Source organism: Chanodichthys erythropterus, chromosome 7 (assembly GCF_024489055.1).
Source record: "Chanodichthys erythropterus isolate Z2021 chromosome 7, ASM2448905v1, whole genome shotgun sequence".
Classification (NCBI taxonomy): domain Eukaryota; kingdom Metazoa; phylum Chordata; class Actinopteri; order Cypriniformes; family Xenocyprididae; genus Chanodichthys; species Chanodichthys erythropterus.
The window spans coordinates 22,610,005-22,637,504 of record NC_090227.1 but is presented as its reverse complement, the minus strand read 5'-3'; the positions used below and the strand labels follow the sequence as shown (position 1 = coordinate 22,637,504).

Here is a 27,500-nt window from a genome sequence, read left to right as displayed (position 1 = left end):
ATGACTTATTCAATGATGGCAGCAGAAGAAGGAATTCAGAAGTGTACAGAAGAATCCTGCCTAACAGTGTTCAAGAAAATGCCACCAGATTCCCTGGGAAGTGTTTCATATGGCAACAGGACAATGACCCAAAACATTAGTACTGCCAAGTCAAATCAAGGTGAATATCGTGGTAAATAAATTGTGGGTCTTAGATTGGCCAAGTCTCCAGATTTAAATCCTATTGAACATGCATTTCACCATCTGAAGAGGAGACTAAAGGCAGAAACTCCTCAAAACATGCAACCATTGAAAATGGCTGCATTAAAAGCCTGGAAAAGCATTTTAAAGTGTGAAACCAAGAGTCTGGTGATGTCTATGGGTCACAGACTTGCTCCTGTAATTGCTTTCAAGGGATTTACAATTAAATATGAGCTTTTACACTCTTACATTTGCTTTAAGTTAAACTGTTCCAATAGTTATGCTCACATTAGGCAGAGGGATGTCTAAAAGTGCTGTACTTCTTAGTAGGTAAAACATTTTTGTGTTGAAACGGCCAATAATAAAATGTTATATTAATCATATTAATCTTTTATAGATGTCTTGACACCACAGCTAACAGAGCAATTTTGTCTTTACTGTTCCAATACTTATGGAGGGCATTCACACAATTACCAACAATTAAAAATATATATATAAGTATTCCAGATTTTAACTTATTTATTTATTTTCATGGCAGCTGGTTTTCCACATAGATATGCTAGTTTCATGTCTCTCTTCAGGTCTATTTCTTCCTGTGTATTATAATAATTATACTTACAAATCAATATTTCATGTCCATTTTTTTGTGTGCATTTAAGTTGGATTATTTTATTATTTTGTCATATTTAGTTTTATTTTATATGCATCATTATTATTTAGCATCTGAAATTATTCCCAGTCATTTTGTTTATGAGCGGCCCTAGAGATGCATGACTTTCTAAGAACCTGTATCTTATTAAAAACTCCATGCTACAGACGTGCTCAGATCGCCCTCTACTGGTAAGAACGGGATGCTGCTGCAGCCATCCAGTGTGTCCCTCCTGCCCCACTCTGTCAGTTCAGGCCCCTCTTGGCCAAAGATTTATTGTTCTTCATTTAAAACATCCATTCATCAATGGTTGCCGAGTTACACATCGAACTGAAGATGTTCCTGTCTTTCCTTTATGTGGCCTAAATTTAAGACTCCGAGACGTCTTCCTTTTTGTCTTTTCCAAGCCTCTGTTACCTCACTGCCTGTAAATCTAAAGTCTTTTCCCAAAGGTTTAGAGGCCTTTTCATCCTCCTCTCTCTCTCATTCTTCTGCTAGGTCAACTTTGTTTTGACTGGAAATGATTGCTTGCTTCTCCCTCCACAGCATGTGTCTGACTGAAGTCTGGTCTCGGGTAACTGAGACGGTTGTGTCCTCTTAGAGCCGAGCATCCCTCTTCTTATACGTGACCTGTTTGAGGGCAACGATTCGGTTGATCCTCACAAACTAGGGCTGCCTGATTTGGCAAAAGTTATATTGCACTTATGACAAGTATTTAACAAAAGGCATATTGAAAGACTAAAAGAACTGTAAAGTGATGCCTGTTGGTGATTTCCAGCAAAACACAAACGACACAGATGTGATAAAGATGAGCAGAGCTAATATGGTTGATATTTCATATCATTGTTTGGAAACCAGATACTTTGATTAAAATAAAATAAAATAAAATAAAATAAAAATATAATGTTCGTTTTTGTTTACCTGTAAAATATCTGCTTTTATAATTTTTCTATAAATATCCTTAAAATAAAAATAATACAGAAGCAAAATTGTGTAAAATAATATATTTTTATTAGAATAGAATATTTAAATAGATTACAAAAATATTTTAATTAAGCTTATATTTCTTACTGCAATCAAATAAAATGAAATAAAATAAAACAATAAAATAAACATATAATTTTCTATTTTGTTTACCTGTAAAATATCTACTTTTATAATTTTTCTATAAATATCCTTAAAATAAAAAAAATACAGAAGCAAAATTGTGTAAAATAATATATTTTTATTAGAATAGAATATTTAAATTGATTACAAAAATATTTTTAATTAAGTTTATATTTCTTACTGCAAAAATAAATAAATAAATAAATAAATAAAATAAACAATTTTCTGTTTTGTTTAACCTGTAAAATATCTACTTTTATCATTTTTTTTATAAATATAATCCTTAAAGTAAAAAAACTACATTTACATAAGAACCAAACTTGTGTAAAATAATATATTTTTATTAGAATAGAATATTTAAATAGATTACAAAACATTTTTAATTAAGTTTATATTTCTTACTGCAATAAAATAAAATAAAAAATAAATAAAATAAACATAATTTTCTGTTTTGTTTACCTGTAAAATATCTACTTTTATAATTTTTCTATAAATATCCTTAAAATAAAAAAAATTACATAAGCAAAATTGTGTAAAATAATATATTTTTTATTAGAATAGAATATTCAAATACATTTAAAAATATATTTTTAATTAAGTTTATATTTCTTACTGCAAAAAAAATAAAATAAATAAAATAAACATGATCTTCTGTTTTGTTTACCTGTAAAATATCTACTTTTATAATTTTTTTAATAAATATAATCCTTAAAGTAAAAAACTACATTTACATAAGAACCAAAATTGTGTAAAATAATATTTTTTATTAGAATAGAATATTTAAATAGATTACAAAATATTTAAAGTTTATATTTCTTACTGCAGTAAAATAAAATTAAAATAAAACAGCATAAAATTATTTACTAGCACTTATTGTGTATATCATTATATATTATTTTATGTTATGTTTATAAGGTAGTCCAGTTAACCCTTGAGCTTGTATTTGTCTGATATTTCAAATTCTCTCAGCGTCGCCTACTAATCTCCAGTTTAATAATCGCACATAATTCATATCACAATTTTGATTATAAAACGGATAAGTTTTGCAGCTCTGTCACAAATCCTGAAGTGCTACATTTTATATTCTGATTTTTTATTTTTTTTTCCTCACTTGTCTAATTTTTTTAGTGTTTATTTATACATATCTGTACAAATAACATGTGACCTCCACTCCACAGGAAGTATAGTCAGCGTGGGTGACCCGAAAAAGAAGTACACGCGGTTTGAGAAGATTGGCCAGGGGTGAGTTTATGATGAATATCTTATCATTTATGCCAAATCCAACAATCTTCAAACATTCATCTAAATCTTCACTTCCTTCCCTCATCAGGGCGTCTGGAACAGTTTACACAGCCATAGACATCGCCACGGGACAAGAGGTGAGACTTTTGAGGTGCCAGACCGTAATGTGTTTCTCCACTGATTGCACATATACGTCATCTAGATGTGCGTTTTCTTCAAGAAGAGTGTTTGCTCATCTGCAGTAAGACACTATAACATTTCCTGATTTATATTAAAACAACATTTAGCACATGCGTGATGTATTATTACAGACGTTAAATGATGATAGTTCAACACATATAATGCTTAAAATGGAACATGACGTACATCTGCTCACTAGGTCAATACTTGCCAAACACCACTAATAAGGCAAGCATCACTATTATTATTGCTCATGTTTATGATTTAAACAGACTTCATATTGCACTTTTGACAAACATTTGCTAATTAAAATTCACTTCACTACTTCGTTCACTACTTTATACCCACAATACTCTCTGATTTCAAGTGTACATTCCATGTACACTTGCTGAAGCACTATTTCCCAAAATCCTTTTTTTTTTTTTTTTCTTCTAATTAATCACTACACTCTAAAAAATGTTTGGTTAAAAACAACCCAAGTTGGGTTGAAAATGGACAAACCCAGCAATTGGGTTGTTTTAACCAGTGGTTGGGTTAAATGTTTTATTTAATTCAAGTACTGATTAAAAATTACTATATGGCTGCCTTAAAATGGATCCAAAATAGGTGAGAAATTAAAAATCAGACACATAATTACTAGAGGCAACAATAATAATCAAAAGGTGAATATTTATTAAGAAGCAATTTAATAAATGTTTATTGTTTATTATTCATTATCTTATTAATAAATGCTCATTTATTAAACATATTAATAAATGTTAATTTCCAGCATATTTTGGGTTCATTTTAAGCAAGCAATACAGTAATTTTTATACAACAGTTGAGGTAAATAAAACTACCCAGCATGTTGGGCAAACATTTAACCCAACCACTGGGTTAAAACAACCCAATTGCTGGATTTGTCCATTTTCAACCCAACTTGGGTTGTTTTTAACCCAGCAGTTTTTAGAGTGTACTTGAATAAAACCTACTAAAATGTAGGGGGACATTATTATATAGATTAATTAAAAGAAATGAAATTATATTAATAAAAATATGATTTTTATTATTAAAATATTATGTAGGCATTAAATCAATTTAATGTGTTTTACTAACAGCAATGTGTTTTAATAATTTGTGGCACTGTTAATTCATTAAACTTTAAAAGATGATAATTTAGTGGATGATTTAAAAAAAATTCATTAATCATAGGTAGCGTATTCAAATCATAACGGTCGCCTGAGGGCGCTCAAAGACCACGTAATCTGTGAGCGTGAGAGTTTCTAACAACTTTATTAAAAAGGATAAATACAAAAAAAAATTATACAATCGATTAAACTACAAAGCTGGCACAGAGGCATGTATGATTACAAAATGAAGTCATTATGATTGTTATTGTTATTAACATTGTTTTATAATGTAAATAACATGTAGGATAAAATAGTTTTATCGCGTCGAGCCGTTTCTGAGACCGATATCTCCGACGCAAAATGTATATGTCAGCGTCCGAATTCATTCACTTCATTTTGTTCACTCCATACAGTTATAGTGCACTCAAATGCCATACACTATATGGGGATTAGTGAATGAGTGAATGAGTGAACGAGTGAGCGGTTTCGGACACAGCTATGGTATTTAACAAAAGAATAATAAAAGACTAAAAGAACAAAGCATCTGAAAAGAACTGTAAAGTGATGCCTGTTGATGATTTCCAGCAAAACACAAGCAACTGAGATCATTGGCAATGTGATAAAGATGAGCAGAGTCATGTCTTGGTTAACTTTTCAAACACATTGTTTGTTTGGAACCCCAATGAATTGATTTGATTAAAAGAAAAGAAAAGAAGAAAAGAGAAAAGAAAAGAAAAAAGAAGAAAAGAAAAAGCAGAAAAAAGAATTAAATTAAATTAAATATAGCTATTGTCTCGGTTAACTTTGCATATACATTGCTTGTTTGGAACCCTGAATAAAATAAAATAAAATAAAATAAAATAAAATAAAATAAGATAAGATAAGATAAGATAAGATAAGATAAGATAAGATAAGATAAGATAAGATAAAATCCATCTATTGTCTCAGTTCTGTTGTCATTGTTTGTTTGGAACCCTGATGATTAATTTAAATTAAATTAAATTAAATTAAATTAAATTAAAATACAAATTAAATTAATTAATTAAATGATTAAAATAAAATATAAAATGAAATATAGCTATTGTCTCGGTTAACTTTTCATACACTTTGTTTGGAACCCTGATGAAAATTCAATTCAATTCAATTCAATTAAATTCAATTAAAAATTAAGCTATTGTCTTGGTTAACTTTTCATACACATTGTTTGGAACCCCTATGAATTGATGAAAAGAAAAGAAAGAAAAGAAAAGAAAAAGAAAAGAAGAAAAAAATAAATAAATAAAATGAAATATAGCTATTGTCTTGGTTAACTTTTCATATACTTTGCTTGTTTGGAACCCTGAATAAAATAAAATAAAATCCATCTATTGTCTCGGTTCTATTGTCATTGTTTGTTTGGAACCCTGATGAATTGATTAAATTAAATTAAATTAAATTAAATTAAATTAAATTAAAAAAGTAAATTAAATTTAAAAATTAAATTTAAATAAAATAGAAATTAAATTAATTAATTAATTAATTGATTGATTGATTGATTGATTGATTGATTGATTAAAATAAAATATAAAATGAAATATAGCTATTGTCTTGGTTAACTTTTCATACACTTTGTTTGGAACCCTGATGAAAATTAAATTAAATTAAATTAAATTAAATTAAATTAAATTAAATTAAATTAAATTAAATTAAATTAAATTAAATTAAAAATTAAGCTATTGTCTTGGTTAACTTTACATACACATTGTTTGGAACCCCTATGAATTGATGAAAAGAAAAGAAAGAAAAGGAAAGGAAAGAAAAAAGAAAAGAAAAGAAAAGAAAAGAAAAGAAAAGAAAAGAAAAGAAAAGAAAAGAAAAGAAGAAAAGAAAAAAATATTGCTATTGTCTGTTAACTTTTTGTGCATATTGTATGTTTGGAACCTAGATACTTTTGATTTGATTTGATTTAAAAAATAAAATAAAAATATAAAATAAACTAAAAGGAATATAAAATAAAATAAAAAATAAAAATAACAATCTAATTATTTACTGTTTTGTCCTGCTTACCTGTAAAATATCCAATTTTATTAATTTTATTACTATTTATGAATATAATCCTTAATAAAAAGATTTATTTAAGAATTCTTAAGTCAATGTGATGATATACATCTGCTCACTATGTCAATACTCACCATACACCACTATTAAGGCAAGCATCACTATTATTATTTTATTATATAAAATTATATTTTGTTTTGACAAATTAAAACTACAACATGATATTTAACAAAAGGCATAACAAAGACTAAAAGAACAGGCGATTTCCAGCTAAACACAAGCAAACAAATCTATTGGCAATGTAACAAAGTTGAGCAGAGCTAATGTCTCTGTTAACATTTAAACATTAAACATGGTATAATTGTTTACTGTTTTATCTTATCTTAAAGATAGATTTACTTAAGAATTCTTAAGCAAATGTGATTACGTACATCTGCGCACTTGGTAAATACTTACCAAACACCACTAATAAGGCAAGCATCACCATTTTTATTAATGATTTTGTGTCCATTTGGAGAACTCTCATCATGGGGTTGGAGATATATTGACAGTGTCCACATGCTCTTACAGTTAATAGAGGGCACCTCTCTTCATCATTAACGTGATTCGGAAAGAGACGTCGACATTTTCGTTGATCGATAACAATGGATCAGGGGATACGGCATGTGATATTGATCTGATGACATTCCTCTGAGCTGAGCACATGCTGTAATCTTACCTACACACAAAGAGAGCTAATCTCAAAGCTAACTCTCACTCATGTTAATGGAGAGATGCTCAGACGGGCCTAATGGAGCCAAAGACTCTCGGATTAATCTTCAAGTGTGTCTAAAAGCTTTTCTTCTGATGTTTGGTCTCTCAGGTGGCCATCAAACAGATGAACCTACAGCAGCAGCCCAAGAAAGAGCTGATCATCAACGAGATCTTAGTCATGAGGGAAAACAAGAACCCCAACATCGTCAATTACCTGGACAGGTGAAAATATATATCCCTGTATATTTTCTTCTCAGAGAATATATATAGGGATTCTGTTTTTTTTTCTTTTTTTTCTTTTAATATATATATATACTGTATTTTTCTTTAGTTTTTATTTTTAAGTTATGTCTTTTATTTTTTATTAAATTTTACATTTTTTGCTGTATTTTTTGTTGTATTTTGTAGTTTGTATTCTGTTTATTTTTCTTTCTGCTTTTTGTTATAGCACAAACTTAATATATATTTTTTTTTTAGATTATGCTAAAGTCTTATCTAAAAAAAAACAAAAAAAAAAACAAAGCTAATCCAAAGCTTCTCTCTGTTTTCATGGTGAATTGCTTCATGTCTGCACTAACGAAAGCAGAAGCGTCCAATAATTCTGTTGTCACGGCGATGCTCCTGCATCGCTCTGCAATGTGGCGTCTGTTGACGATGCTGTCTTGTTGCCATAGTTACCTGGTGGGGGATGAGCTCTGGGTAGTGATGGAGTATCTGGCAGGAGGTTCCCTGACGGACGTGGTGACAGAAACGTGTATGGATGAAGCACAGATCGCAGCTGTCTGTCGGGAAGTGAGTGTGAATTATTCAACTTGCCATGATTTTTTTTTCTTTCTTTTTTTTTCAAAAACATATCAAGCTGCCTTGCTCTCTTAAGTATTATGGAACCTCATAAGTGACTGATTTGGAACACTGTACAGGCAGCAACTCACAAATAGCAAATAAACCTACAGAGAATCCGTTCATTCCAATTAGGATTGCAAATTTCTGGAAACTTTCCACAGGAACTTAACCTGGGGAATTTTGGAATTTTGGAAACTTAAGAGGAATTTATGGGATTTAATTGGAAATTTTTGGAAATTTATAGAAATTTCTAATAAATTTTATATAAAATGTACCATATATAAACATAAATATAAACATTTTGTTTGGTCATACTAACAGTCATGAAATAACATAGATATTTCTCTTTTGAATCCAATTAATTCTAATATAGTAAATATGTTAAATAAATATATTTTTTTATTGCACCAATTGTTATGTGTGTTATTTATTTGTGTCACATGATCCTCCAGAAATCATTCTAATATGCTGATTTGCTGCTTAAGTATCAATGTTGGAAACAGTAATGCTGCTTAATATTTTTTTGGAACCTGTGATTGGAACCAGAATTTATTTAACATAAAAAATCTTTTCTAATAATATATAAGTCTTAATTATCACTTCTTATCAATTTCGCACATCCTTGCTGAAAAAAAGCACATTTAAATTTCTTTAAAAAAAAATTGAACAGTGGTGTATTTTGTTACAAAAGATTTCAATTTGAAATAAATGCTGTTCTTTGACTTTTTATTCACCAAAGAATCCTGAAAGTATCACAGGTTATAAAAATTAAGCAGCACAAATGTTTCCAACATTGATAATTGAGTATCAAATTATCATATTAGAATGATTTCTGAAGGATCATGTGACACTGAAACTGGAGTAATCATGAAGAAAATTCAGCATTGCATCACAGAAATAAATAATATTTTAATGTATATTAAAATAGAAAACAATTATTTTAAATTGTAATAATATTTCACAATATAAATATAATATAATATAATATTTTTCTGTATTTTTGATCAAATGTGCATGTTATGGAGGAATGCACACCAATATCCCTGCAGTAAGCATTGTACTGTGTGAATATGACTGAGGAATGTGCAGGGTAAAAATTCAACAGAAATTGCATTAAGTCTGGTTGTTTTAACCAAGATTATGCTGCAAGATATATAATATATATATATATTTCAACTACATCTTACAAGTTCCCTTTTATGGGAAAACCTGCAATTTTGCAAATTCCCTGTTTATTCCCCATAATTCTCATATATTTCTGTTAATTCCCATAGGTTTCCAGCCTTGAAAATTCCTGGAATTTTGCAACCCTAATTCCAATAGAGTTTAATGTTAGCTAAGCTAACAACAAAATATTTTAATAATCATAGACTGCACACACAAATATTGAGTGAAGTAGAAATTTTTTTAATTCTCATTTTCTGAAATATATACTCAACATAAACACATACTCAACTAAATTTAGTATATAATGAATACAACTGTATTTATGATCAACATTTCTCTTGATGTCTGCCATCTTAGGTGGGGTGATTTCTCCACTGAACCAGTGTTATTGTTACCTAAAATATAAAAAATCATTTTGGTAATTGACACAAAGCTGAAATAAAATATAAGTATTAGATTAAAAAATTAAAGGGTTAGTTCACCTTAATTCATCCAATAATTTCCTCACCCTCAAGCCACCCTAGGTGTATATGACTTTCTTCTTTCAGTTAAACACAGTCATTAAATATATTAAAAATATCTGGCTCTTCCAAGCTTTACAATGGAAGTGAATAGTAACTTTGATTTTGAAGCCTAAAAAAGCACATCTATCCATCATAAAAGATATGTGTTTTTGTGAGAAAAAATATCCATATTTATAACTTTATTAATATTATGTAATATAATATTAATTTTACATTTCTAAGGCCTGGTTTCACAGACAGGGCTTAGATGAAGCCAAAAAACATTACTGATGTGCATCTTGAGACAAAACATTGGCACTGATATATTTTAAGATATGTCAGTGCAAGTTGCTTTCAGTTAAAACAGCTCGAACATGCATTTTAGTCCAGGACTAGGCCTAAGCCTTGTCTATGAAACTGGGGGTAAAATGATTAAGGGTGCTTTCACATTAGCACTTTTGGTGCGCACCCGGGTTCGATTGACGTCAGAGTTCGGTACGTTTGGATGATGTGAACACGGTCTTCTGAACTCGGGTGCGCACCCGCGAACCGTACCCGAGTCCGTGTTTTCACACCTACGGATCGCTTATTTTGTTCCGAAACAGGGACTAAATTTGTTACAATGTTGCTTTTTTTCTTGGTTCGGTTCGCTTTCACATGGCAAAATTTCAAAGCTTACCAAAATGCTTTAAGGTAAGTCACATGGGAGTAAAACTGTCCTCTTATTGGTCAGAATTTTCTCTGCGTCATCCATCAAAATAATGATTGACAAGTTCGCTCCATGAGTTTATTGTGGCTTTATTTGTAACTGTCCAGACACACACAAACACTTTATAAATGTAGCCGTCTCTCCCGCAGTTAATTCATATTTGCTGCGGCAAATTCAAACCCGCGCTCTTTCTCTCTCTCTCCGTCTCTGGATTTCCCAGCGCTGTCTAGTAGGCGACCTGTTGTCCGTCTGTCGAGAGAGACCATTTGAATTTTATAATGAAGCAGAGCGGGAATTGAGACTTCGTCGGGACAGCATTCTCGCACGGAGAAGTGTAATTACACACCAGAGGCACTCATTGGGTTTCAGATATTGTAAATAATGTGCTCACTCACAGAATCAGACATTACTGATTTTTATATCATATTTTCCGTTATGAAATGATATAATTTGGTTCGTTGGTCCGTTAACTGGGTCGATTGCTTTCACATCTCAAGCGAACCGCTCCAGAGTTCGTTTGAAAGTGTACCGAGACCACCTCTTCAAGCAGGTCTCGGTACGCTTGTTTGGTCCGCTTTTGGTGCGCACCCGAGTGCGATTGCTGCTTTCCCACCTGCCCAAACGAACCGCACCAAAGGGGCAAACGAACTCTGGTACGATTCAACCGAACTAAATGAGGCAGGTGTGAAAGCACCCTAAAAAGGGTGGTCTGGGGTGCGGTTGAAGTGAACTCCGGTACGGTTCACTTCTGATAATAATGCAAACGTACCAAATTGCGGAAGTGAACCGCTATTAATGCCGTATTATTTGATAAAAAATGTGTGTTTGTGTGTGTGTTTCACTTACTTTCCCGACGAGCGTGACTGACATGCTGCCAACAGAGAGCTGTAGCGTAGCTTTTCTCATTTCTGCTCGCCTTCAGCATTCTACATTCACCGCAGATAGACGCAAGAGCCGTTATGAACAAAACCAACGGTTCAAAAACAAAAATATAAAAGTGAGGAGAGCAACGTTATGCATTTTGCCGCCTTCTCCTGTGCCATCGTTACTAAGCAACGTAGTAAACAGCTGCTGGTTTGATGACGCAAACGAACCGCGGTTCGGACCCAAATAATATAATGTGAACACAGTCCAGTGGGCGCAGGGGGAGGGGGGAGCAATCGAACTCGGGTTCGGTCCACCAAGTGTGAAAGCACCCTTAACTAAAAAAGAAAGATTAATATAAATATTTTAAAAAAATGATAAAAGTATAAAAATAACAGCAAATTCAAAATATTAATAAAAACTATAATACTATACAAATAATACTAAAATAACACTACTCTGAGCTTGTTTGCAATGCATGCTGTCTAGCTAGGCAGCTCACTAGTTTTTGGGACACTTTGGAAGATTGTCGCATGAACCCTGTGAAAGTTTTAATTTGCTAACTGGGTTGTTTTTATCCATGCAGTGTCTACAAGCCCTTGAGTTTCTTCACTCGAATCAGGTTATTCACAGAGACATCAAGAGTGACAACATTCTGTTGGGCATGGACGGCTCTGTCAAACTCAGTGAGTGCACAACTGATCTATATCATCCTGAAGAGCTTGATTAGCTTGTTCAGGTGTGTTTGATTAAGGTTGGAGCTAAACTCGGGACAACAGCTCTTTAGGACCGAACTTGCCTACCCCTGTATTAGTGACATGAACCTAAAATTTGTGCAAAGGCTTCTCTTGTCCAATAGAGGGAGCAAGAATCCAGATTATGACCATGCTTCACTATTCCTGCTGTATATTTGATATCACACGACAGTATCACACCAGCTGGTCTAAACATCTGTCTGTCTGTGTCTCTCAGCCGATTTCGGCTTCTGCGCTCAGATCACTCCTGAACAAAGCAAACGAAGCACAATGGTGGGGACGCCCTACTGGATGGCACCGGAGGTGGTGACCCGCAAGGCCTACGGACCCAAAGTGGACATCTGGTCTCTGGGCATCATGGCTATAGAAATGATAGAGGGCGAACCGCCATACCTCAACGAAAACCCTCTGAGGGTAAGATTAAAGACATCTAAATCTAACTCAGTAAAATGTGCACCTTATCACTATAGGTACAATATATATATATAATACACACACATATATATTTGGTCCTGACTGATTAACATAATCATTAACTGTGGTATTTACATGGTACACCGAGGTTCTGCAGAGAATACATGGTTCATAATACAGTAATCGTTCAGGGCCATAACCCATAATCTCTGGACATGGTATTTCCAACAACTACAGCATTACCATGGCAAAATATGTTTTAAAGGTTATACCATGGTGATACTGCAGTATTTTACAATAAGCCAACATGAAAAAGTTACATAGGTTTGAAGACACACAATGACAAAAAAAAGTTTAAATAGATGCAATTGAAAACCTATTTTGTTCAATACTAATAAAAATGCAAAATAATTGTAAACTTTTTGAACAATTTTACTGCCTTTTAAAGAGTGGAACAAAACACTATCTAAATGTAATATTTTAATAACATCTGTTCCTCATTTGAATTGAGTGTAATGAAATTTAGCAATTTACTAACTAACTAACTAACTAACTAACTAACTAACTAGTTAGAAAGAAAGAAAGAAAGAAAGAAAGAAAGAAAGAAAGAAAGAAAGAAAGAAAGAAAGAAAGAAAGAAAGAGAAAGAAAGAAAGAAAGGAATGTGAAGCTGTTGCATAGGACCAGCTGCACAAATGGACCTAATGCTGTTGTCTTGTGATGAGATCCACCCTTTGTTTCAAACCTTTGAATTATTTCCTCGTGCACCAGAGTGACATCAGATGCTTTCCTGTCAACAGCACCAGATGGAAACAATTATTTTTATTGATTTTATAATTTGTGGGTGGACAGAATGCAACATTGATTTCAACTTTCAAGGCTTTTATCTTAAAGGGTTGGTTCACCCATAAATTAAAATTCCTCACCTTCATGTCGTTCCAAAACCAAGTCTTTTGTTCATCTTTGGAACACAAATCAAGATCTTTGTGATGAAATCTGGGAACTTTCTGTCCCTCCATAGACAGCTACATAACTGACACTTCAAAAAGTTCATAAAGAGATCATAAAACTAATAAAGCGCTTTGGTCCAAAATTTCTGAAGAGACTCGATCGCTTTATATGACAAACAGGCTTTTACTCGCATATAAATCTTGATCAGCGAACATAAACAGGAGCTCAACTGCTTGGAGTGTGAGAACAAACCTCTTCCGGAAGCTCAAAGGTGCTGTGTAACACACGAGAATGAACCTCATTGGTTCTCGCACATCAAGCAAACATGCTTGAGCTTCCATTTAACACAACTGATGTGTGAGGTGATGAATGTTTATATGTGAATAAAAGCCTAAATTCAATCTGTTCGTCATATAAAGCGATCAAGTCTCTTCAGAAAATTTGGACTAAACCACTCAATGCATATGGATTAGTTTTTATGACTTCTTTATGAACCTTTTTAAGCATCAAAGTTTCAGTTTTAACCCTTTAAATGCTGTTGCAAACAAAAATATAGTAGTGAGTAGTAGTTGAGAACTTGAGGCAAATATATGGCAATGGGCCAAATATTTAGCTATTTGTAGATTATTAGAAACTTCTGGATGGTTATTCCTTAAGTTTTAAATACACAAGAACATTTCAAATAGCCTTTTAAATGAAAGCAACTGGTGCTGTAGTTAATGTTCATGATTTTTGTGTGACCTTTAACCCCTTGTGTTGTCCAGGCTCTGTACCTCATTGCCACCAATGGAACTCCAGAGCTACAGAACCCAGAGAAACTCTCCTCTGTGTTTCGTGACTTCTTAAACCGCTGTCTGGAAATGGACGTGGAGAAGAGGGGCTCTGCCAAGGAGCTCTTACAGGTGTGTGTGTGTGTGTGTGTGTGTGTGTGTGTGTGTGTGTGTGTGTGTGTGTGTGTGTGTGTGTGTGTGTGTGTGTGTGTGTGTGTGTGTGTGTGTGTGTGTGTGTTTTCAATGTTTTCCTCCTGAATTATTTATGGATTGTCAGTGCTATAAAATCAAAGTTAGCTTCCCGTATCAATGTTTAATGCTTTTATGGCATCATTCAATGATTTATAAATTATAGATCAGTGAATAGTGGCTTAATGTAGAAAATTCTAGAAATAAGAGGCGGCAATCAATTATCAGTTCATCAATTAAAAAAGTAAGTGGAAAAAAATAAATCACTTTTCATGGCTAACAAATAAAGACTTTATTAGCAATGGATTAAGAAATGCAAATGATATTTGTTTAAGATTTAAAACTTCATTTCAAAAATTTGTTTTTTTTTAATTAAAATATTATATTTGTCTAATAGTAGTCCTACATACATTACATAAAGCTAGTGAGCCACCTACCTAGACAGCATTTTTGACCCAATTTAATGTGTAGCAATAACTTCTATAACATTCAAAAGAATTAAAAAGCTGCTGTTATGTAGCATGTATATTTTCTAGACTTATATTAGATTTTCTGGTCATTTTTTATAGTATCATTCAGCCCTGTCTCCATAATAGCATCTCTCCCTCCTGCTCTTATGTCACTCCCACACGCACATCTGATTTAGAAAACTCAGTCTGTTGTTTGGAATAAGTGCTGCCAGAACTTTCTAGAAAAGTCCCAGAAGATGAAAGTATGAGAGCATCAGTAGTGAGGTTGTGTAACACATTATATGACTCAATTGTGCATTAAATAAGGTGGATGGAGAAACTTGTGTAAATAATGTGAAAAGCTGCTGGAAATCTCAGTCATTAGAGTGAGCAGGAGCAGAAAATAGAAAGGATTTTTTACAATAACAACTGAAATCCACAGTTCACTCTCTAGCTGACTAAACCACAGGTTTTAAAAGTTTCAACAGTTTTTCAAACATGTGATGAATGAAGGATAATAAATGAAATTTAATAAGAATCAAATTATCAATTATATATTTTTTTTTATTAAAAAAGATGGAGTGTGTAATATTTAGGTGTATCTATTGACAGAAATGCAATATAATATACATAACTATGTTTTCAGTGGTGTATAAAGACCTTACAAAAAAAAGAAAAAAAAAAATATGGGCGTAGTGTCCATGATGTCACCTGTAGATTTCTGAAGAGCATTTTTTAAGCGAAAATGAGGCCGCTTGGGTAAAATGTCCATGAATGTCGATTGAAAAACAAAAAAACAGTACTTTTGGTCCACAAAAGCGTTAAAGGCGCCCTAGAACTTTTTGTTTAAAAGATGTAATATAAGTTTAAGGTGTCCCCTGAATGTGTCTGTGAAGTTTCAGCTCAAAATACCCCATAGATTTTTTTTTTAATTCATCTTTTTAACTGCCTATTTTGGGGCATAATTAGAAATTAGCTGATTCAGGGTGTGTGGCCCTTTAAATCTGGTGCTCCACACCCCAAGAGCTCGCGCTTGCCTTAAACATAAAAAAGTTCAAACAGCTAATATAACCCTCAAAATGGATCTTTACAAATTGTTCGTCATGCAGCATGTCTAATCGCGTAAGTACAGTGTTTATTTTGATGTTTACATTTGGTTATGAATGAGTTTGAGGCTATGCTCCGTGGCTAACGGCTAACATTACACACTGTTGGAGAGATTTATAAAGAATTAAGTTGTGTTTATGAATTATACAGACTGCAAATGTTTAATAATGAAAATAGCGACGGCTCTTGTCTCCGTGAATACAGTAAGAAATGATGGTAACTTTAACCACATTTAACAGTACATTAGCAACATGCTAATGAAACATTTAGAAAGACAATTTACAAATATCACTAAAAATATCATGTTATCAATGATCATGTCAGTTATTATCGCTCCATATGCCATTTTTCGCTATTGTTCTTGTTTGCTTACCTAGTCTTATGATTCAGCTGTGCACATCCAGACATTAATACTGGCCGCCCTTGTGTAATGCCTCGATCATGAGCTGGCATATGCAAATATTGGGGCGTATATATTAATGATCCCGACTGTTATGTAACAGTCGGTGTTATGTTGAGATTCGCCTGTTCTTCGGAGGTCGTTTAAACAAATGAGATTTACATAAGAAGGAGGAAACAATGGAGTTTGAGACTCACTGTATGTCATTTCCATGTACTGAGCTCTTGTTATTCAACTATGCCAAGATAAATTACATTTTTGAATCTAGGGCACCTTTAAATCCATGAAATATTGATATATTACTTATTGTTTGTTTCATATTTCTTCAAGAAATTAGAACTTTAAGGCTTAATATAATTTAAACCGATGAGTTACCAGCTGTAAACATGTTTTTTTTCTGCTGTAAAGTTGGGCATTTTAACATGAGGGTCAATGAGATTCTGCTCTCTTTTGGAGCCAGTCCCTAGCGGCCAGTAGATGAATTGCAGTTTAAGTCACTTCCGTATTGTCTTCAAGAGAAACTGGGGTAGATTGCCACTTGGTCCCCCCCTCAATGTCAAGTCGCCATTATGCGCCGGCATGTTTCTACAGTTAGCCTAAACGGACAAAGTCTGCTCTACGGATAACGTTTTGTCACTATGTTTGTTGGTGTTTTTAGAGGCAGCTTGCATCGTCACTACGTTGAATACGCACAAAGTAGCAGTAATAGTAGTCGGCGTCTGGTTTATTAGAAGCAGAGACCGTTCTTTGTTAGAAGTAAGAAGAAACCTCAGTGCTTCACTAGCTAATGTACTCTCTGCTGTCTCAGACGACATCTTTGTCGTGTCGTCCAGATGGGGTGTGCGTGCGCCGTTAGTTGCAGTTCACATACTCACCGCTAGATGCCGCTAAAATGTACACATTGCAATAATTCAGTAATTCAATTCAAATAATACATAATAAATACAAATGATACAATACAATAAATAATAATAACTGGTTAGAACAGGTTCAAAACCCTTAAAATATTTGTCAATATGCATTACTGTTCAAAAGTTTTGAGTCAGTAAGATAAAGAAAAAAAAGAATACTTTAATTCAGCAAGGGTGCATGTAATTGATAAAATAAGTGACAGTAAAGACATTTATAACGTTACAGATTTCTATTTCAAATAAATGCTGTTCATTTTTTGAACTTTCTATTAATAAAGGAATCTAAAAATGCGTGTTTCCACAAAAATATGAAGCAGCACAACTGATTTCAACATTGATGATAAGAAGTGTTTCTTGAGCAGCAAATTATCATATTAGAATGATTTCTGAAGGATCATGTGACACTGAAGTCTGGAGTAATGATGCTGAAATATAACCATAAACATTTTAAAATATACTCAAATCGAAAAAATGTTCACAATATTACTGATTTTACTGTATGTTTGATCAAATAAATGCAGCCTTGCTGAGTGTAATAAGAGACTTCTCTGTCTTCTCCCTGCAGCACCAGTTCCTGAAAGTGGCCAAGCCTTTGTCCAGCCTCACGCCGTTGATCGTAGCAGCGAAGGAGGCAGCAAAGAACAACCGCTAGCCCCCCTGGGACGACCCCCGGCCCCACCTGTCCTCAGCCCCGACCCCCAGAACGTCCCGTCAGCCTTCTCTCTCTCTCGCCCTGGTCAGGAGCTCTCATGCCGAGGGTTCGTCGTCCCTCGTCCTCCAGTGCTGCTGTTAAAGGATCCGAGGGGTGTCTGCGGTCCCTGAAAAGGCTCTGAATGATGTCATCACTGAAAATAAAGGGTCACAGTGCGTCAGGCCCAAAGCATTACGGGGGATTTGCCCCTGTGTTTCACCGGCTGACTTTCTCTGGGTCTCACTGTCAGTTTTTCTGTTTGATTTTGTGTTTAATGCCTGTCAGATCATGGAAACATGATTCATGTTTTCATGCACGTTATTTGTTTGTTCATTTTACAATGTTTTTTAAAGTGTTTGTGTATGTGTGAGAGAGTGCGTTTGTCGGCTCGTAGATCGCAACGTGATGCGTGGCACGATTGTACTGCCATCTCATCGACAGAAAGATCTCGTCCGATACGCGTTTTTGATATTGAAACTCGACGATCTGTAACAGACTATTGATTAAGGTACTATGAAGGATGCCTGTGCATGAAGAGACTGCCTTTCAGATGATGAAACGACTACCTGAGGTCCGTTCTGTCCCATAAACCCTCCACATGTCGGAAATTAAACAAAACCTCACTGCATTCTGTGCACTAAGAGGGTTTGTGTTGCCACAAACATTAATGAAATTGAAATTTGTTGCGTTCATGTACCCTTTGGCCTTAAACGAAAAGTACAACGTTACGAAGATGGCACAACCCACGAAGATGCAATCTGTTGCCATTTCAGTGGACTGATGGGGTTTGTTTAAAAGAAAATCTTTCCTGTAAGCAATCAGTGTCTCTGCGAGCCATAAACAGTTTATAAGGCCTTTTGATGAATCGAAATTCTTAATGAAATGGGACAAATAAACTTCAGAATTAAACGGTGTCCTGGTGATTTTTTTTTTTTGTAACTGCCGTGTTGCTGCCTGTTCAGAATGGCACACTGCATGTGTTGTATCCCATAATGCACTGCTCTCGACCGTAAATCATGTTTAATAACTTTTTTTAATCTTTTGTTTGACTCATTTAGTATATAAATTCCAAAAATTAAAACATAAGAGAGAGAAAAAAAAAACACTATTTCTGAGATAATTAGACTTTACTCTGAAAATGAGGGTTTTTTTATATTCTAGGTAAAAGTTTTTACAATAATTATTTTATTATTTTTTTAAAGCATTTTTACACAAAAATTGATTAAAAAGAAAAAGAAAAATAACTTTATAACTTTAATTATAAATAGAGAACCATATTTCTCACATTTTATAATTGGATGTTAGTCTGGACAGAAGGATTTCCTTTAAAATATATAAAAAAATGATAGGTACAAATTAAAACATTTGTACACAAATTGATTAAAAAAACATAACATTTATTTCATATGTGATTAAATGTTTTGTTTTTTTTATCTAATTATATGTAGTATACAATACAGTGCATAGTTTTCCACTCATGATTTACTTAAAACTGAGTGGCTTTGAGTATGTTTCTGTACTCTGCTTATTATTCACAAAAATGTGTTTAACCCATAAAAAGTATAGGGTCAAATAGGTTTTAACTTGGTTTAAATTCTTATTTTCATTTCAGCGCACTTTCAGGATTACTGCACTTCCGTTCCGCACTTCTGAGATGATTAGCTTGAAAAACCCCAGAGACCGCACTCACTGTTATAAAACACTGCAAAACAACCATTGTGAAGTGGTTATAGTGTCTGAACAAAATGTTCTTTCCACTAATGACTATTTGTGAGTTGTTTACCCAAATATTGTCATTTCCTCATTCTCATGTTGTTCCAAACCCATATTTTCTTCTGTCAAACCCAAAAAGAGAGGTTAAACAAAATCTGAACTGCTTTTTTTCTATGCAACAATGGTGATTTACACTATGAAAGACACATGACACATGAGCAACCTGAATTACTTTTGTTATGCATGTACTTGATGCTTTTTGTCTTATTTAAAGCCTGACAATATGGTTGTAAGTTTGGAACAGCGTAAATGATGACCTTTTTTTAACAATCCCTTCAATATATGCATTTTAGTTGTATTTGATTTGAGGCATTAAGTCTTAACAAAAACATCATCTCTGTCTAGAATTACACTTTACATTATCACCAGAGAAAAGCCTTTTATAAGAAAATTTTCTTTTTATAGCCTCTCTAAGGGAATATTTGTGAATTTTTATGCAAAGAAATGGCATTCGATAATCCTGATCTGAAAAAACAACAACATAAAACGCACCACATGCTAATCTCTGACCTCCCCCAACAATCATTGAGAAGATTTGTCTATTTTTAAAAAGCAATCTGATTATTAATGGTCTTAGCTGTCTAAGCTGCTTTCTTGGGGCTGTGAAATGGACTTTGGGATGTGGACTGGATCAGTCTGGGGTGCGTTTTTCCGAAAGCATCGTTAGTCAACTATGGTCGTAAATCCCATTGAACTCTATTAGTAATGACGGAACTTGCGACCCATAGTTCGCTTTGGGAAACGCACCCCTGAATGGATAATTCATGGTTATGCAACGCAGCAGATTGGTTGCTTGTTTGGCATAATTACTTTTTGGGTTATTTTTCAGTTTTTAACTGTAAACCGGCCCTAATGCGTAAACAAAGCATAAGCAGCACAAATTTTCCCGGTGGCCATCTTCAGAGGAAGAACAGAAGCGGTAGTGCCGCGATTGTTTCGGTGCCGGGTATATTTTTGTTGTGCTGCTCATTCTGAATTAAAGGTCTTTTTAAAAGATGTAATATAATTCTAAGGTGCCCCCTGTGAAGTTTCAGCTCAAAATACCCCATAGATTTTTTTTCTTCATTTTTTTAACTGCCTATTTTAAAGCATCATTAAATATGAGCCGATTCAGACTGTGGCCCCTTTAAATGCTCACGCTCCCCGCCCACGGAGCTCACTCTTGCCTTTAACAGCATAAACAAAGTTCACACAGCTAATATAACCCTCAAAATTGTTCTTTACAAAGTGTTCGTCATGCAGCATGTCTAATCGCATAAGTATGGTATTTATTTGGATGTTTACATTTTATTCTGAATGAGTTTGATAGTGCTCCATGGCTAAAGCTAACATTACACACTGTTGGAGAGATTTATAAAGAATGAAGTTGTGTTTATGAATTCTACAGACTGCAAGTGTTTAATAAATTAAAATAACGACAGTCTTGTCTCCGTGAATACTGTAAGAAACGATGGTAACTTTAACCACATTTAACATTACATTAGCAACATGCTAACGAAACATTTAGAAAGACAATTTACAAATATCACTAAAAATATCATGATATCATGGATCATGTCAGTTATTATTGCTCCATCTGCCATTTTTCGCTGTTGTCCTTGCTTGCTTACCTAGTCTGATGATTCAGCTGTGCACACATCCAGACGTTCTGCCCTTGTCTAATGCTTGAACATGAGCTGGCATATGCAGATATTGGGGGCGTACATATTAATGATCCTGACTGTTACGTAACAGTCTGTGTTATGTTGAGATTCGCCGGTTTGTTGGAGGTCTTTTAAACAAATGAGATTTATATAAGAAGGAGGAAACAATGGAGTTTGAGACTCACTGTATGTCATTTCTATGTACTGAACTCTTGTTAACTATGCCAAGATAAATTCAGTTTTTAATTCTAGGGCACCTTTAAAGCCACAAAATACACCCGAGTTAGCACGAAAAATAACACCATAAAATCATATAAGTGAGGTGTTCTGTGTTTCACAGTGACTATATGACTTTCGGTACTGTGGAAAAAATAGCCTACAGTTTTTCACCCAAATCTCAAAAGCCTGTTTAAATGATTAAAACTAGAGTTATATCTTAAAGGGTTAGTTCACCCAAAAATTTAAATTATAATTACTCACCTTCATTTTGTTCCACACCTGTAAAGACTGTTCATCTTCAGAACACAAATTAAAATATTTTTGATAAAATCCGATGGCTCAGTAAGGCCTACATCTCCAGCAATGACACTCCCCTATTCAATGCCCAGAAAGCTACTAAAAACAAATTTAAAACAGTTCATGTGACTACAGTGGTTCAACTTTAATATTATAAAGCGACAAGAAACACTGCTTCATGAAGCTTTGAAACTTTACAAATCTTTTGTTTCAAATCAGTGGCTCGGAGCAGCAAAATCACATGATTTCAGTAAACGAGGCTTCGTAACGTCATAAGTGTTTTGAAACTTCAATAGTTCATGTGACTTTGGCAGTTTGATTCATGCTTCAATTCACTGATTCAAAGCTTCGAATCTTTAAGATTAGTTTTATCATATATAAACCATATGCACTCTGCAGTCACTTTTTTAACTGCCTGTTAACGCAAATATCTAATCAACCAATCACATGGCAATAATATTTAGTCGTATGGTCAAGATGATCTGCTGAAGTTCAAACTGAGCATCAGAATGGGGAAGAAAGGTGATTTAAAGGTGATAGAGAGGATTTTTTCGTCGACTGAGAATCCAAAGAGTTACTGAGTTACTGAGTTTTTGAAATGAGCGCATGCGTAAGAACAACCCCCCCCTCCTTTCGAGGGAACGCCTCCCAAAACTCGTGCACGAGTATTGGAACACGAGTGTTTACCACCGGCATTCGCTGTGTCTTGTTAGTGGATTCATTATGTCGGACTCACCGCAGGTAACTGTGGAAAGTTACTGGAGTGCGCAGCCGCGCCCGTCTCTCACAAGGAACGTCACGGCAGTGATTGACAAGCTAGACGGCCAAACGTTTACGCGATGATCGCGTAAACGATTGGCTGATGTTTTTAAGGCCCTACCTCGTGCACAGATGATGTATATTAATATTATTCCTTTCAGTGCACCTAATAAATAGTCTTTTATCAGTTAGTAAAGACAGTTTCAAGTAATATTGCAAAAATGTATAAAAACAAAACATCATCTGTAGCACCTTTAAGTGCTTATTGGCACCAGACGGACTGGTCTGAGGACTGTATTTCAGAAACTGCTGATCTACTGGGATTTTCACGCACAACCATCTCTAATGTTTATATGGTCTAAAAAAGAGATTGAAAAAAAATACTGAGTTTCGATTTCTGCTGCAACATTCAGATGGTAGGGTCAGAATTTCACGTAAACAACATGAAAGCATGGATCCTTGTATCAACTGCTCAGGCTGCTGCTGGTGGTGTAATGGTTTGGGGGATATTTTCTTTGACACTTTGGGCCCCTTAGTACCAAATCAGCATTGTTTACATGCCACAGCTATGTAGGCTATGTGTCTGCGCTGCTTCTGCTCTGCTTGCGTCCAGGCAAAATTGTGCTCCTCTGCAGCACTGCAGATCGTCTAGAGGGAATGAGGCTCTGCAAGGTTTTATATCATCTGTCAAGTAGAAACACAGCAGTGCCCCTCCTCATGTGCGTTTATGTAAAGGATTGACTGTAACTCCCCCTTGTCTGTTCTCTCTCCTTCCTCTCGGTGCAATAATTTCTGAGGTACTGCTGAGGTGGCGTTTAATGGGTTGGAAATCTGCCAGTGCCACACTCGACACTAGAAAGACAAAGGATTCCAGTGAATTACAAAGGACGCAGGGAAGGTGTGAGGAAATACCTTGAGTTCTGTTTGTGTTGGAATGTTTTCAGCTTTTAAACTATGATACAGTGTTATACAGTGAGGGAAAAGGCCTGATCCTGATGCTAAGACAATACAATAATATTCTGTTGTATGTGTGTTGTTGGACCTCATTTGCATCAAATGTTTCTGACAAATGACAGGTAATTACTAAAATGATTCTGTCCATATTGACGAGGTAATAACCGTGATAAATGAGAATGTAACATCTATATAAAATAAGTTCAGCAGTTTAATCAAAGTTCAAACTAAAGGGTTAGATCACCCAAAAAATGAAAATTCTGTCATTCTCCTATGCTGTTTATGTTGTAGTTACAGTGCAGCGCTTCCAGGTTCTACATCAGAACGCTGGCTCAGTATTAGCCGATGCTGTACACGTGAGCAGCACGACACATGCGCGCGATGCTGACGCAGGAGCCGGCCAATAATGACTCGGAATTCTGACGTAGAACATGGAATCGCACTGAGGCTACAATGTAAACAGCATAGGAGAATGACAGGAAAGAGAAGAAATTGTTAAATAAAGTCGTTATTTTTGTTTTGTTTTTGTGCACAAAAAGTATTCTCGTCGCTTCATAAAATAAAGGTTCAACCACTGCAGTCACATGGACTATTTTAACTTTACTGGGCCTTGAAAGTGGTGATTAAATTGTTAGTTCACCCAAAATCAAAAATTATATCACTCACCCTCATGTTGTTCCACACCTGTAAGACCTTCATTCATCTTCAGAACACAAATTAAGGTGTTTTTGATGAAATCTGAGAGGTATATGACTCGTCCATAGACAGCAATATAATCAACACTATCAAGGTCCAGAAAGATATCATTAAAACAGTCAGCGTGACTGCAGCGGTTCAACCTTCATTTTATGAAGAGACGAGAATACTTTATGTGCGCAAAAACAAAACAGTAATTGCCGCAGTAAGCACAGTGAAGGCTTCTGTGTTTACGTCAGAACGCCGGCTCAGGATTGGCCAAAGCTGGTCACGTGAGCAACACGACGCATGCGTGTGATGTTGACGCAGGAGCTGGCTAATAGGCTTGTTTGAGATGCGCCTTGCCTCGCCTGAAGTTCAGCCGAGAGTAGGCGGCTGCAGTGAGGGGAGGAGTGAAAAAAGTGCAGGCAAGACGGACAATTCTCCGTTCTCGTAGTGCATCAGACACCTGCGAGATCAAAGGCGGATATCGCGGGATTCACACTTGTGCGCTGTGTTGCTGATAAACTGGATGTAAATTACGTTCTGTTGCTTTTATATGAAAACAAACATAATGAACAATACACCCAAAGTACTTGATATTTATTTCCATTCGAAGGATGTGTGTATCAGTCAATTTTATTTTAATTAAAGACATGTTTTTATATATTTTTTTATAAATATGATAACAATCACATAACCCATATAACGTTAGAGATCACACTGTCAGAGACTTTTGGAATATTCACACATAATTTATAAACATAAAATCATGGTATTAGTGTTTTAAAATCAAACATTTTTAAAGAGATCAATACATCACGGTTGTTTAAATCAATAAGCTTTATCCTGTGTCGTCATCAAGTCGTTTCCCATCATGCTTTTAGTCAGCGCAGTCGGTGGAGAGCAACTGCGCTCGACTGCAGAATCCGACACGTCCGCCTCGCCCTCGCGAGAGGTTTTTGACACACGTCAGCATGACATCATTGTGTTCTGACGTAGAACCTGGAAGCGCTGGACATTAACAATGTATGAGAATGACACAGAAGAGAAGGTATTGTTGAAGTTCCTTTTGTTTTGTTTTTGCACACAAAAAATATTCTTGTCGCTTCATAAAATTAAGGTTGAAACGCTGCAGTCACGTCGACTGTTTTAACGATGTCTTTAGTACCTTTTTGGACCTTGAAAGTGGTGATTATATTGTCGTCTAGTCAGATTTCATCCAAAATATCTTGTGTTCCGAAGATGAACGAAGGTCTTACATGTGTGAAATGACATGAGTAATTAATGACAGAAATTACATTTTTGGGTGAACTAACCCTTTAATTCAAAAACCAATAAAATGTGAGTGGTGTGCAATATGCAAGTGGTTTTTATGGTACCTATTTGGAACAGAAATGGCACCATAAATTAGCTCAAATGAGGCTAGAATCACTGTATTTTCGGGATGACGGGATGATGTGTTTATTTACAGAACACACAAACTTCTCATAAACCCACACAGTTTCCAGTGCAGAGGTGAACATTCAGGTTGTGTAAGCACTTAAAGTACTGGATGGAAATATACTGCATGTACTGTATATATTCCTTGAAATGAATAATGAAGAAGTTGAGGTTAATGGTTTAAAATAACCAATGATAATTCATGCTTGCTTTCTGCATTAATCCCTGAAACATATGGGATTTTGGAAGTTGAGCACTACAGTAGCTCTTTTTTATGAAAAGATAATCATTTCTTTCTAACAGTCAATGAAAAGACTCAAGGCACTGAGAAACTCAAGAATGAATCAGTGCGAACTGGATGAAACTATTATACCAATTATATAATTTAGACTAATAATTGCAATATGTATTATACATCAATATATATAATAGAGTCCATCATGTACTAACAAAAACATAGGTACTTGTCTGTCAAAATGTGGAGGTAATTACAACCAAAATCTTTTTTTTTTCTTGCCAGAGAGGCATTCTGCCCTATGAGAGCTGAATTACATAACAGTGATCGATACCCTTGAGCTCAATTGAGTCCCTGCATCAGCAGCACTGCAGTCAGGCAGTCGCGACACTGCGGTAATGTGAACCCTTCAGCATGGACTCACAGCTCCACGCGTCAGTATAACGCTGCATGTGTCTTCACCCTTCAGAGGCAGCGTGTTGTGGTGCTGATGCTGAGCACATGCACAGATGCGCTCACTGCAGCAGAGACGGACACACTGCAACATCAGACTACACACGGCCACAAACAGGTGAGCCTTTCATGTGATTTTACTGCTGGATAAAACTGTATATGTATGTTGCATGTTGGCTAGCGCTTTACATTACAATGTCCATGTTGAACATATGCAGTGTTACTATAATTAATTGCAATAGGAACAGCTATGAATAGCTCTACAAAACAAATTATATGATATACTTTTAATTCTAGGTGTTTATTAGTTTGCAGTCATTCAGGATAGTAATGAAATATGTTAATATGCAGTGATGGTCACACTTCAGTGTTACTGTTTATTTAATGTGTTTATGTAGAGGTTGCCATTGTAATTCTGTATAATATGAACACTGTAAAATAGTGTGACCACATTGTTTACATGAATTATGCAATGATTGTAAGTTTTGAATTTATAATTTATCATGGTTGCAATATGCATGTTTATGAATGAATATGAGATTAAAGTTATAATACTCAGTGCGTAACAGTTTATTATGCATTCAAGCTTGAGTTGTATGAGGGTACAGTGTGAGTCAGGTTAAGGGCATCTTTCTTTCATCCAACTTTATTCTGTCTGTCGAACTCCATCCATCATGTCAGCAGCTGAGGAGCGTAGGAGTGTTTTCATAAAGGAGGAATATGCCAGTGCACTGTTCACTCTGTTTATTACTTCTCAAGGTTCCTCCATTCTCAGGGGAGAATCTATTGAGCCTTTGAGCTCATGGTGACGTGCGCAGCTATTCATCTCTCACCCTGAACACTCACTGCGCTCACTGTGTGTTTGATTGCCTTATTAGAAGTGTCTATGCATCATATTTTCTAGATAGAAACATTTTCTTGGAGCTATGTTCATCCGTCTGTCCATCCATCCATCCATCCATCCATCCATCCATCCATCCATCTATCTATCTATCTATCTATCTATCTATCTATCTATCTATCTATCTATCTATCTATCTATCTATCTATCTATCTATCTATCTATCTAT

The 27,500-nt window shown here is 34.6% G+C and overlaps 1 protein-coding gene across 3 annotated transcripts in view; it reads left to right on the top strand.

The window, feature by feature from the left end:
* The window catches only part of pak1 (p21 protein (Cdc42/Rac)-activated kinase 1), a 64,345-nt gene extending 45,364 nt beyond the window's left edge, over positions 1-18,981 (top strand). For all 3 annotated transcript variants that reach the window (XM_067389146.1, XM_067389144.1, XM_067389145.1), the window contains exons 8-15: positions 3,115-3,178; positions 3,267-3,315; positions 7,367-7,479; positions 7,932-8,049; positions 11,930-12,029; positions 12,316-12,512; positions 14,227-14,364; positions 17,854-18,981. In XM_067389146.1, the coding sequence (XP_067245247.1) occupies positions 3,115-3,178; positions 3,267-3,315; positions 7,367-7,479; positions 7,932-8,049; positions 11,930-12,029; positions 12,316-12,512; positions 14,227-14,364; positions 17,854-17,940 (866 nt within the window). In that variant the 3' untranslated portion in view covers positions 17,941-18,981. The remainder of the gene's footprint in view (positions 1-3,114; positions 3,179-3,266; positions 3,316-7,366; positions 7,480-7,931; positions 8,050-11,929; positions 12,030-12,315; positions 12,513-14,226; positions 14,365-17,853) is intronic.
* The last annotated feature ends 8,519 nt before the right edge of the window (positions 18,982-27,500 follow it).